Source organism: Hyposmocoma kahamanoa, unplaced genomic scaffold (genome assembly GCF_003589595.1).
Source record: "Hyposmocoma kahamanoa isolate Upper Pololo Valley unplaced genomic scaffold, ASM358959v1 62, whole genome shotgun sequence".
NCBI lineage: Eukaryota > Metazoa > Arthropoda > Insecta > Lepidoptera > Cosmopterigidae > Hyposmocoma > Hyposmocoma kahamanoa.
In genome coordinates, this window is record NW_020653850.1 from 836945 (window position 1) to 849526 (window position 12582).

The window sequence follows — 12582 nt, forward strand, 5'->3', positions numbered from 1 at the left end:
TTAAAAAATGTTTTATTATTCAAGTTCCAAACAAAAAACATCATTCCCTCACACTTTTACCTTCACTCGATTTATGAACGCATTTTTAAACTGGTAAATGCATTTTGTAAGTTTTTGGAAGTTGGCAGCGCCGTAAACGTTTCAAAATGACGAAATTCAACTTGTGTGTGTCAAAAGTTTCTACTACGAAAAGATTTAATTTCAAATTCTAAAACTTACATTTTTGACATTCCTTTCATATAAAAAGAAGTTAAGCGTTTGATTTTGTTTATTAATTATTCACTCACACAAGTTATTGGTAGCAGTAAGCTTACACAAAATATTAAGTCCAAAAGTGTATATCGCTATTTTTTCTTGATTTATTTTGATTTCGTCATTCCCTCACCCTCAAATGTTTTAACTGCCCCATACATTTTCTTAAAAGTAATTTATTTTGGGGATCGCCTATATCATCAAAAACCATTTACATAAATGACATTGACAAAAAATAAATACAAATTCTTCCTAAAAATTTTCATCAAAATCGAAAGCACGAATTTCGAAATTTGCCCAAGTAATAATAGCAATGTGGCGTGTTGCATATAAATGCTCAAAGTGGTCAAAGCGGCACGTACTATTTGCCGGTTCTGGAACCTGAGTCCCCGAATCCGGCCGACTGTTTCATTACCGGGGAATAAAGCCATTTTGTTAAAAAATTCAAAATTTATACTTTTGGATGTGACGAGAGTAAAATAGATACTTAAAAAATAATAATGTATTTATTTCCAACTTTTGGTTTACAGCAAAACATCATTGTGTCTTTCAATGTGTTGTTTTTGTTGTGTTGGTGTTCCAAATAAATAAGATATGACGATCCCAGACTCTCCAAAGCAGCACACTGCATACCAGTGAAACGAGAACTGGTGTGTTCTTTTGTTTCTTAAATAAACAACTTCACACTAAACGGGGTAACAATAAAGTAACATACATACACACTGCCTTCGGAATAAATAAAGGCACAAGTAGCAAAGTCTAAATTCGTACATAAATGTGTAACTATTTCTATAATTATTTTTTTGGTGTTTCAGATGAAAAGAATAGCTAAAATATACATTTGATAATAAGTAGTTTATTTATGTTATAAACATGTTTTGCCCAACATACGTGCCCGTTTATTTTGGTATTTTTAACCCGGCTCGTTTTTAAGGACATCCCCAAGCTGATCGATATATGTACGCCGATGTCTATCTCTCTCTCCGCGTCTCCATCCACATTCGCTCAATAATTTTGTGCCGTCAATCTATTAACATTTTTTTTTACATAACTAAACCATCGAAGCATCCTGTTCTCTATCCTGGTCACAACATCATCTTTCATACCACACCTAATACTAATACAGCAAATATTGCGCAAGCCTCATTTCCACAGCATTCATCGTACTTTCCTGCTTTCGCAAATTACTTTTTTAAAGGGGAATAATAAAAGTTACGAAAAACAAATTCAATTGCAGGAAACTAAGGCTGATATTAATTCGTATTACAATCTTATTAAGATGCATTAAAATGAGTTACTGAAAAATAAAAACAGAATATACCGAAAAAATTAATCGTATTTAGCAAACAAGCAAGAACTTGATCAAATTAAAACGGTTCTTCCGAATAATACCCTAAACTTCCGAAAGAAAAACTAACTCATCGATGTATGTCCTATGTTGTCACTCATGACAGTATTTCCCTTTGATGGAATAGTTTAAGAAGCATCAAAATTGATGAAACGTATAAGGTCGCTTTCAAATTTATAAAAGGTGATTTACGATAAAAATGGCTAACAATAGTTTTCGGTAAAATATAAATTAAGTTTACTAACTTAAGACTTCTAGGTCAGCAAGATTTTTCGGAACTTTCGGTATTTCATTCGGTTGTTTCCGTATTCTTATTAGCACAAAACCTTTCGGTATACAGTAATATTCATATTTTGATTATGCTCATTTTTAATTTACATTTCGGATCTTTATTACTTACCTTTTCCTTAAATAATCCATTAAAATAAATATCTGTACCAAATACCAAACGGTCAACGTGTACAAAATAACAAATTTCAAAAAACACAAATCTTTTCTAACTTGATCATCTTAGCCTAACAAATACTGTTAACGATTACCGGCACTAATGCATGGCAAACTAAGTAATATACCACAGTTAACCAAACTGTCTTTCATACTCGTCGGTATTCTCTTTATTTGTTTTTTTTAAGGCACCAAGTGGCGGCAGAAATAGGTAAGGTGGCACAATACCCTGGACGAACCCTTTCACAAGGAGCTCTACTGCTACCAGAACACATTTGGACTCTTATTCACACCCCTGAATTCTCATTGGGGTAGGCAGGTAATACTATCTATAGAGATAGATAATACGGACTTCTTGGCTTACCATCCTTGGTCAACCACATTAAATGTCTCTGACGACATTAATCTTGTTGCGTTGGAGCCGCTTTTGTTATACCATATTAATTAGTCACGTTACAGCGTAATATTAACGTCAAAGCATTCTTCCTGTCAAGTTTCTATACATACATACGTATACTTACGTTGACAGAGATTATAGACACTCTTGCTTTTATTACATTCAAGCAAGCTCTTCCAATCTTCTCACTACGCACTCCAGCCTTTTAAAGATAATTTTCGATTTAATATAATCCTTTTCGCCACTTTACCTTCGTTCATCCGCTCAATGTGACAAAACCACCTAAACATAATTAAATATTTTATTGAATGTCAGGCTGTTTCACTACCATGGTATTCAATTATTTTTTGTGAAATTACTCCACTGGTTTGTTATAATTATTAATACAAAGATCGAACACTCAGAAAAAATTCCTTCGATCCGGCAGGATTCGAACCGACGTCTTCCAGGAAACCGTGCCAGACGCTATGCCAACTAAGCCACGGAACGAAGCAGCGGATCTCACGAATTTTTCTATGTGCTTGTTTTGTCGGATCTTTGTAATTGGTTTTCAGCGACTTTTTAGCCGTCTGCCACGGTTTGCTAGAAGACGTCGGTTCGAATTCGGCCGAATAGAAGGAATTTTATTAATAATTATAACACCTCAACATACCTTTCACTATTTTTGTCACAACGCCCTCTTTCAAACCCCATCGTTCACGGTTCATGGTACCCTTCACTCATTCATTACACGTTACACAATCTTCACAACCGTGTTACATAACTGTACCCATAATCAGTTCAAAATAGAAATAAAAAAAATATATTTGTTAACAATTTCACTGAACAACATATACGCCTACTCACACTGCATAAATAAATCTGCGACTAGTGACCTAGATAGACTCAGTGTAATTAGTAACAAAACAAGGTATGTTCAATTATGAACCGAATGTGATAACGATACGGTTAGTAGTATACTAGTACGGCGCAGTCTGGGCCGGTGCTACTTTTTTATCACAGCAAACAAGCCGTAAAAACTTGCATATCATCTATGACTCCCACAAGGGTAGGCAAAAACTTTAGTCTCTAAGTTACTGACATGTCTCTTTCTCTGTCGCATTAGTTTTTTCATATACAGACTTAGCAGCGATAGAGCTCCTTGTGAAAGAGTTCGTCTAGGGAAGTACTGCCACCTTACCTATTTCTGCCGCCAAGCAGTAATGTGGTCATTACTGCGTTCCGGTTTGGAAGGGGTGAAATTACGGGCACATGGGACTTGTCAACTTGTCTTAGGGTGATGGACGCAGTGGCAGTGCCCCTAAGATCTTTACTAAGTGTTACTGCAGCCCACGGCTTGTTTGTCTCGTCACTTGATAGCAATACTTATTAATTTAGGAAAAGGGATATTTTGATTTTATAACTAATTTGATTACTGTACTTAATTTTCTTTTTATAGAGTTTAGCTTTCAGAAGGCCGCAATTTCTATGCAATATATTACACGTATAAGTTAAATGTTATATAACAATATAACAATTTATGTTCTATAACATAAATTGTTTGGGCCTACAAGATAACACGGCTGGCTTTTAAATTCTGCACGATTTTTACCTCGGTGATCAAACGGTTAGCACCATGAGATCTGGATGAGGAGGCTCCAGAATAGTTTTCCGGTAAGACTAATTTGGAAAATGAACTTTTCTAAATGGATTCTAGTCTGGGTATTCCGGGTAGTGTCCCAGACTCAATTCCGTTGCTCTGGTGTTCTTAGTATAGGAAATTCCCTAGGTTTTCTGACACATTACCTTGCTGGTCTGCCACGCAGAGGTCCCAGGTACGATTACCGGGCCGAGAGAAATGTATCAATGATTCATGACCTACATTTATTTCTCTCATAAGTTTGGATATAATTTATGATTGCCTATATGTTTGTCCATGGCACCCGAGACCCAGGGTGCCCCTAATGCGCGGCTATAAGCGTGTGCGTTATTTACTATTACTATTATGTTACGTTAAAAAAATTTACATTACCCATGCACTGGTTAAATTATGAAATCTTTTCTTATTGTAAGTTTTTTATATTCAAATAAATATATTTATTGTAATCGACAAACCTTGTCCAAATATTAAGTTTCCACATTCATATCCTTCTGAGGTTATGGAGTGAAATTCCTTGCTTGCAGATTTGTTCCCTGAACGCTATCACTTGGTGCAGATGCTCATATACAAAATAAACGTTTAAATGGTAACACAGCACGGTCCAGTGGAAACGAAGCACACTCAAATTTCTGTCCCAGGCGCAACATAGTCCACTATTACGTCTATCCAGAACGCGGATCTATGGAATACAATCACGCCAAAAAGAGCTCGAACTTACGTCGTAGCTCAGCGCATCGACGACCGTCATTTGAATGTGTTTAAATTTCAAATTCGCGGCCTCTTGGAGACGGTTGTTTTCACCGAGCCTGTTTCATTTTTACAGTTAAGACATTCATGCTTTATAGTTGATTTTTCTTTAGAAAAACTGCGCAGTATCAGTTTAAAATATGACATTAGTTTGTAGGGTAGGTGTAAATTCGAAATTGATATGGGAGCGCTCTACATTTTTGTACATTTTATGCAGTTTTTAACCTCCAATGCAAAGAGAAGGTAGTTTCTTTTATGATACTAAGTGGCTGGAGGAACAAGTCGTGCGCCTATCTGAGGGGCACTGCCACTCACTGCGTCCGTCACCATGAGACATAAGTTGACAAGTCCCATGTGCCTGTAATTTCACCAGCACCCTTACCCTTACAAGCCGGAACGCATTAATTTTCACATTCTACTTCCCTGGACGAATTATTTCATAAGTAGCTCGCTACTAATTTTGTACGGAATTACCATACTTATTATACTATGCCTTGACCGACTCGAAGTGTGCATGACAAAATATGTTATGTTGCTAATGTTTAATGGGGAAATATTAATAAATTTTATCAAACGATTGAGGAGACTGTTTTATTGAACGACATGTTTTTTATTTATTTCCTAAACTTAAATAAACGCATAATCTGATGTTAACCGACGATGTGTTTGCCTATTCACTGCAGCCTTGAATAGCCCTAAATTGTAGTTTCCGGGAAACACAGATACCGATGGTGTATTCCATTCCTTCTAAAGTATACATTAGAAAAGAGGAAACAAAGTGCTTGCGGTGGTAATTAATCTTTACAAACCCGTGTCTCAATGCTCCATATATAAAACATTGCAGAATTTACCTGGTAACGGAGCAACATAATTAATCTATTACTTAAAAAAAATAAGATTGTAAATAACGAATGGAGCATTTATACATGTCTGTAGGTTAGAGGTAAAAAGTGTAAGTGTCAAAAATTACAGAAAGTTTTAAAGACAGTGAAGCCGGATTTACATTTGTCTTAAGTGTCATGTCGTGACGCGTCAAAATGATATCGGTTTCGTACAAACTGCACGAACCGTCACGTCAGATTGTGACACACTTATTTATATCTAACCATAATAAACGTATGAAACCGATACCTTTCTGACGCGTCACGACACGACACGTCAGACAAATGTAAATCCAGCTTGAGGCTCTTAATTAGGCATTTAAAATCAATCTTAACGTCAAATAAAATATGAAACAGAAAACAAACGACGATGGGACTTATAGTCCATTTCACATAGCATGTTATCTCATACAAGTTTCTATAGACGACTTTACTTTTTTTTATTATTTATTATTATTTTACTTTAGACTGATTTTACTGATGTAAAATCGAATTATCTCGAATTATATCGAATAATCGTCTTATCGAAATAGTCTGTAACGAAGAGAGAATCGATTTAGAGACTATAGTTTAAGAATAAATAATACACAAAATAAAAAGGATTCAATTATTACGTTATTAAGTTACTAAAAAACTACATAACAAATAAAAAATCAACAACAACCAAACAAAAAGTCAACAAAATAGTTAAATCAATAGCAACGAAACGAAACTTGAACAATTACTCCAAAAACTAAAGAAAAGGACCCGTATTCAAGGTGTATGCACACGTATTGACGCGAGATACGCAACAGCCGATTCATGTTATCGATTGTATGTGTAAATTTCTATGGATAAATATTCCGTTTTACACATCAACTAGTTGAGGTAATTTATTTTTATCTTTATCATTTCAGCCCCCGTATGCTGCCTCGATAAAGCTATTATATCCACACTTTACTGTCAATTTCGATTTTATCACCGCCATTTAAAAATTTTATCACAATAGCGAACATAGCGAGCACTGTGACGTCACATTTTAATGTCACCGCGAGCGCCGGGGACGAATGACTGCAAAAGATTAACACAGTGCCAAACATGGCTGCAAGGTCACAGCTGATTTTAAAACACAGTAATTTTATCAACGTAAAAACTGAGCGCGACAAACGAAATGAAAAGACATATTTTTTAAATTTTTATTGAATTGATATTCAGTTATATTTTGTGAAATTACTCCACTAGTTTGTTATAATTATTAATACAAAGATGAAGAACACTTAGACAAAAATCCTTAACTTAGCCTAATCTTAGAAAAAATGGCATACCGTGGCAGACGCTATACCAACTAAGCCACGGACCGACGCAGCGGAATTCACGAATTTCAGGATTTTTTTCTGAGTGTTCGATCTTTGTATTAATAATTAAGATATTTTATGTTTCATCGTTTTCGTTGCGATGACTGAACGATAAAAATAGCTAGCTTTATACGCAATTTCATCTCGTCGTCCTTGTTCTTCAAAATGTACAACAATAGTTAATTACCAAATAAGCAAATGTAGCTTCGTCATTTTTTGTTTCATCGTTTTCGCGGCGATGATTGAACGATAAAAATATCTATATTCGCAATTTCATACCGTTGTCTTTGTTCTTCAAAATGTGTAACAATAGTTCATTACCAAAAAAGCAAACTTAGATTTATCAACTGAATTAAATATTGTCACGGGGAAGTTTATCACAAACATTCCGCCATGCTACGACCACAGTTTCTATCTACTTTATATACTGCAATTGTTACTTAAATTTACAATTGAAACTAATTTAAGTAACAATTGTTTGTTTTTGGCTTAGAATAATAACACATAGAAACCTAGCCCGCACACGCTAAGTGAGGCAAATTGAAGCGCTCCCAATGGGCCTACACGAGCGGGCGGGTCTTCAGTGCTCAAGGTTAACTTGCACAGCGAACTTTGCACGCTCAAGAATTTTAGCTAAAAATGACGAAGTGTGCGGTAAATGAGTGTAAAAATACGTCAGACAGACATAAAATAGATACGAACATCACATTCCACAAGGAAGTAACGCGTTTCAACCTGTATTTTTATATAAATATTCACTAAAACCGAAAATTAACCTACTACTAAAACTAGCCTACATGAATTTGATTTTTGCCTCACTTGTGACAGTTCGTTTGATACGAAACTATCATTCTATGCGTTATTATTCTAAGGTTTTTGGAATATCATAACAAATTTGCTATTTCTTTTTTAACCCGATTGTGAGATTAATTAAAAATAGTATGCACGCAACGTTAAAATTTGCAATGTCACAAATGTTTGTAAAAACATCTAAATTCTAAAATATGGACTTTTTTAAGCACCTCTACCTCTCACATATAGGTTTAGTTATGTTCCTGTACATTGTAAAATTCCTGATTAGAAACAACAAGGGTAGAATTATGTCTTCAAAATCATAATTTTTTTATGTACGTTTATCGTTAAGTAACTTACCCACTGCCAGTATTCCTGACTGGTCATAGGCTGGTCCATGAGCGCGTTCTGCCAGATGCGGAACAGGACGAGGTACGCCTTGTCCCGACCCGTGAACGATGTGAGGAAATTCTTCTCGCCGTCGGTGCACACTAAGATCGCGTTCGGGATCACCTTGGAAAGAAAATCTTTTTGACAACATAGCAAACAATGCTTATTACAATAGAAATCGGCCTAAGCTAGTTTGTCAAGACTATCGAATATATAACCAGAAATAAAGACGAAATAAGGGCCAGCCATCCCTGACAACTCATCATGCAAATAGGCCTTCTGTCGCTATTAAATATCAACTCTCTTTTGCGCTGAAATCACAAATTAGAAAACGGAAAAGTACAACGCCAGCAACTGACCTGTGTGTACGTCTCCGTATATTCCGAAAATATTCTGTATTTATTGTAATAAAGATAATATCTCTAACAATGGGGTGCTGTTCTATTTGGTGGTGTGGGGAAAAACAGCAAAACATCTAATTACAAAACAAACGGAACCACATTTCATCGGTGATTAAGTATTAAATGTAATTTTACAATATTCGTTCATTGTAGCAAAGCTCAAGTTAAACTGGTCGTTTTGAAGTGAAAGAATTGGCAACACCCGTCAATTGTTTCGAATTCGGCTGGCCAATCGGAGTGCAGTTGTCACCGTAATGATATGGCAGAATAGTTTTCAAACAAATTAAATGACATTTCGTCTCTATTTCTGTTTATATACTCGATGGTCAAGACTTTTGATAACAAGGTTGATAAGCGGTGTATACATAATTATCATAAATCGGATATGAAGAGTACATTTATCGAGTTCTTAGATTTTCGCGATTGGAAATGAAACTACTATTTAGTATTTCCTCTGATGAAAAATCCCAAGCAGACAGGACTGTACTGCTACCAATTAATATGTTTTCTTTATTTTGTTTGGGATTTCCTTTTAAAATAAGTTTAATAGTAATAATCTCAGTACAAAATACTAAAAACCTCAAAAGTTCGCGGATTACATGGTCGGTCGGATTACAGGCTTTATCGAAATCGGTTAACGAAAAGTGCGCTAAACCGGATTCATAACCTAGTTTGCCACCTTTAGAGGTGGAATATTGTCTTCAAATTTAAATGGGACCAATACTGGGGCACCCTCTTTCCAACAAAAAAGAATCATGAAAATCGGTTTACAAATGAGTTATCCTGTAACATACCTACATACAAAACAAAAAAATACAGTCGAATTGAGAACCTCCTCCTTTTTTTAAGTCGGTTAAAAAAGTAAAAACAAATATTGTACTTAGGAAATGAAACTAATTTTCCGGATTTAAATCGCGCATATTTGTTTTTTCAAACAAAACAACGTTTCGGGCACTTTACAAGTCCCATGGTCACGGTTGATAGTCAAAAATCCGGAAAAATAGTTTCATTTCCTATGTGTAACAATGGCGAAAACCTAAGAACTCGATAAATATTGTATTAATACAAAGGCTGGTAGCGAACGACGCTTTCTCAACTGAGCTACAGAACGTACCGGCAGACCTAACGAATTGGATGGAATTCCCTGCCTGCAGACTTGTTCCCTGAACACCGTAACTTGGCCTTTTCAAGGCGAGAGTGAATAGGCATTATTTAAGTATGCATGCCACATCGTCGACATTACCGCTTTCCATCAGGTCAAATGGAAGTCAAATGCGCACTAATTTTCTTATAAAAAAAGAACCCCTTAATAAAATAAATAGAAAGTTTTGCCATCTCCTAAATAATCACTCTTTATAAGATCGAGTTTGAGAAAGTAAGGCATCGATAGGGTATTACAATCCCGATCAATCAACTTCAATTACAACTTTTGTAACTATAGTTCAGAGTAGGGTGGATTGCATTAATATTAGATATACATAACTAGTTGATGACTTTACCATCTCACACAGCAGTGATCATGGGACATATAAAAGGCCCGAAACGTTGGTTTGTTTGACAAAACAAATATATGAGATTTAGATCCGAAAATATATGAATGAAATGAAATGAATATATTTCCTTTTCAATTTAGGAATCGGGAAAATAAATAATTTTTTTCTACTCCTGTATTTTAATCTGTCAATTATGATTTCATAAACCACATATTAAAGGCGCTCTTTTTAGTTCTGAATCAAAATTCCATTGTCTATGGTACTCGCCACTGAGCTGAGTTTCAAAAAAAAGAACGTCGCATTTTTGATAATTAAAATATCAATTAGAACGCTATTTAAACGCTCTACTGCCTCCTGATTGGTGAAATTGGCCTAAAACTCTTGCAACCGGAGCATAAATCTTTTTTTGAAAAAAAAAAAAATTGTTAAAATATATGCGGTACTTGGCCAGTTCTATTCTGTCTCTTTGGTTTTTGTTTTGTAGCGTTTGTTTGGCAGTCGTCTAAATATATGAAGAGGCTGTATGGTGGAACCTTTGCCTACCGTAATAAATGGGTTAAAATTTAATTTAAAAAAAATTGCGTTTGTTGTCATGGATTGTTTACAAAATATACATTAAATATTAGTTCTGTTTCTATATTTAATTTACTCGTAGAAAAAGTGTTGTATGCAATCATTACATAATTAGGTCTTAAAATATCGTTACCATTCAACTGTAACCCTCATTATGCAATGTTTGCATAAAATACTAAAATATCTCTTGTGGTCCATGAATGTTTACAGTAATGCAATAATTAATAGGAGAGATCCTCACCAGCGCGGTCTTCTCCTTGGTGATGGCGGTGACGTCCTTCCATCGCAGCGACATGCTGGTCTCCCAGCCGAAGATGCTCGCGTAGAAGCAGAGGTAGTTCTGCGACGCGTACAGGCGCCCGTGCGCAAGGATGTCCTTTTGCAGTGCGCAGGAGTAGTCTGAAACCAACACCATGACAAATTTACACTACTAGCTCTTCTTGTCATCATCGTCATAATTTCAGCCGAAAACGTCCACTGCTGGACACAGCCTCACGCAACTTTCACTTTCACAATAATAAAAAAACGTCCGATATAAAAACAAGTCCTCTGATTACATTTTGTATGGAGAATAATTAAGAAACCAGACAATTTTTAGTTCTTCGAAGTTACGACCAAATATCATGCAAGAATGATTTAACGATAGACTGCTCAGTTCAAATTAACGCACACTAATAATACAAATATATAAAATATTATAATGATGTAAGGTATAATTTTGAACAGTTTGACCAGTGCCGCTGTGACCACAGAACTTACCTACTATGAGTCTCTCGTCGTCGGGCAGATCTTTAAACAACCGTTTGAAATCATCCGACTTGCTCTTGTACGTGGGATAAAATGCATTGTACCAGCTTTTCTTCTTCGTCCGACCGCCTCCACCGCCGCCACCGCCACCACCCCCGCCCTCGGCGCCCTTTGAGCTTGATACAGGCGACTAAAAGCAATGACTTTGTTAAATGCGCCATTTTTTACCATATACCTGCTATTAATTGTAGATGTCAAAGTAATGGTTTGGCCAAAAAGGCCGTGTGGTGCTTGCACTAAATAAGAACATTTTTCTAAGTTTAAAAATGTTTAATTTTTCTGTTGCTTTAATTGCATTCATAAATATTTTCACACATGCATTGTCGATGTTCTTCTCACTAGGCACGAACATCCAAGAACATTCTCGATTTGATCTGAGAACGTCTTCCGTGGTCGTTCTCTTCGAATGTTGACTCTATGTATCTCTTACGCCAATTTACTTGCATCAAACCACCTCTCTGTCACTTCGTCCTTTTTTCAAGTCGTGCGCCTGGTGGTAGGCGACACATGTGTGTGTCGCCTACTACCATGCCTATCCTTAACAGTTGCAGTGCCACTCAGAGCAATCGCAAAGGTCTTATAGGCACTGCCGCTGCGCCCGTCACCCTGAGACATAAGTTGACAAGTCCCATGTGCCAGTAATTTCACCAGCACCCTTCTAAACCGGAACGCAGTAATGCCTTCATTACTACTTGGCGACAAAAATAGGTAAGGTGGCTTTACTTCCCTGGACGAACTCTTTCACAAGGAGCTCGAGGAACCACACTGTCCACGTTCTCTTTCAAACCACATTTATCAAAATCAAATTCAATTTTTCATTATCAATACACGTCATATAAATTCAACAGCCCAAGCATTAAAAAGTACAATTGTCTCCGTCGCACTTACCTTGGCATTGTCAGTTTTAAGCGGGACAGGTGATGGAGCAATGTCGTTCGCGCTGGAGATGGAGATGGCGTCACCAGCGGGGTGTGTCGGTATGAGAATACCCTCGCTCTGCAACAACGAGTCTTCTATAAGATTTCCATGGAAATCCTATAGAATATTTATGTGAAATTTTGTTCTGGTGTACAAAGACTTACTC

At 36.2% G+C, this 12582-nt stretch overlaps 1 protein-coding gene across 1 annotated transcript in view; it reads right to left on the reverse strand.

Moving 5' to 3' along the window:
- LOC113229615 (GRAM domain-containing protein 1B-like) overlaps positions 1-12582 on the reverse strand; it is a 56780-nt gene that overhangs the window by 26688 nt on the left and 17510 nt on the right. Inside the window, exons 4-7 of the mRNA XM_026463274.1 lie at positions 12387-12533; positions 11451-11628; positions 10933-11090; positions 8195-8347 (exon numbers count right to left, since the gene is read on the reverse strand). Coding sequence (XP_026319059.1) covers positions 8195-8347; positions 10933-11090; positions 11451-11628; positions 12387-12533 — 636 coding nt within the window. The remainder of the gene's footprint in view (positions 1-8194; positions 8348-10932; positions 11091-11450; positions 11629-12386; positions 12534-12582) is intronic.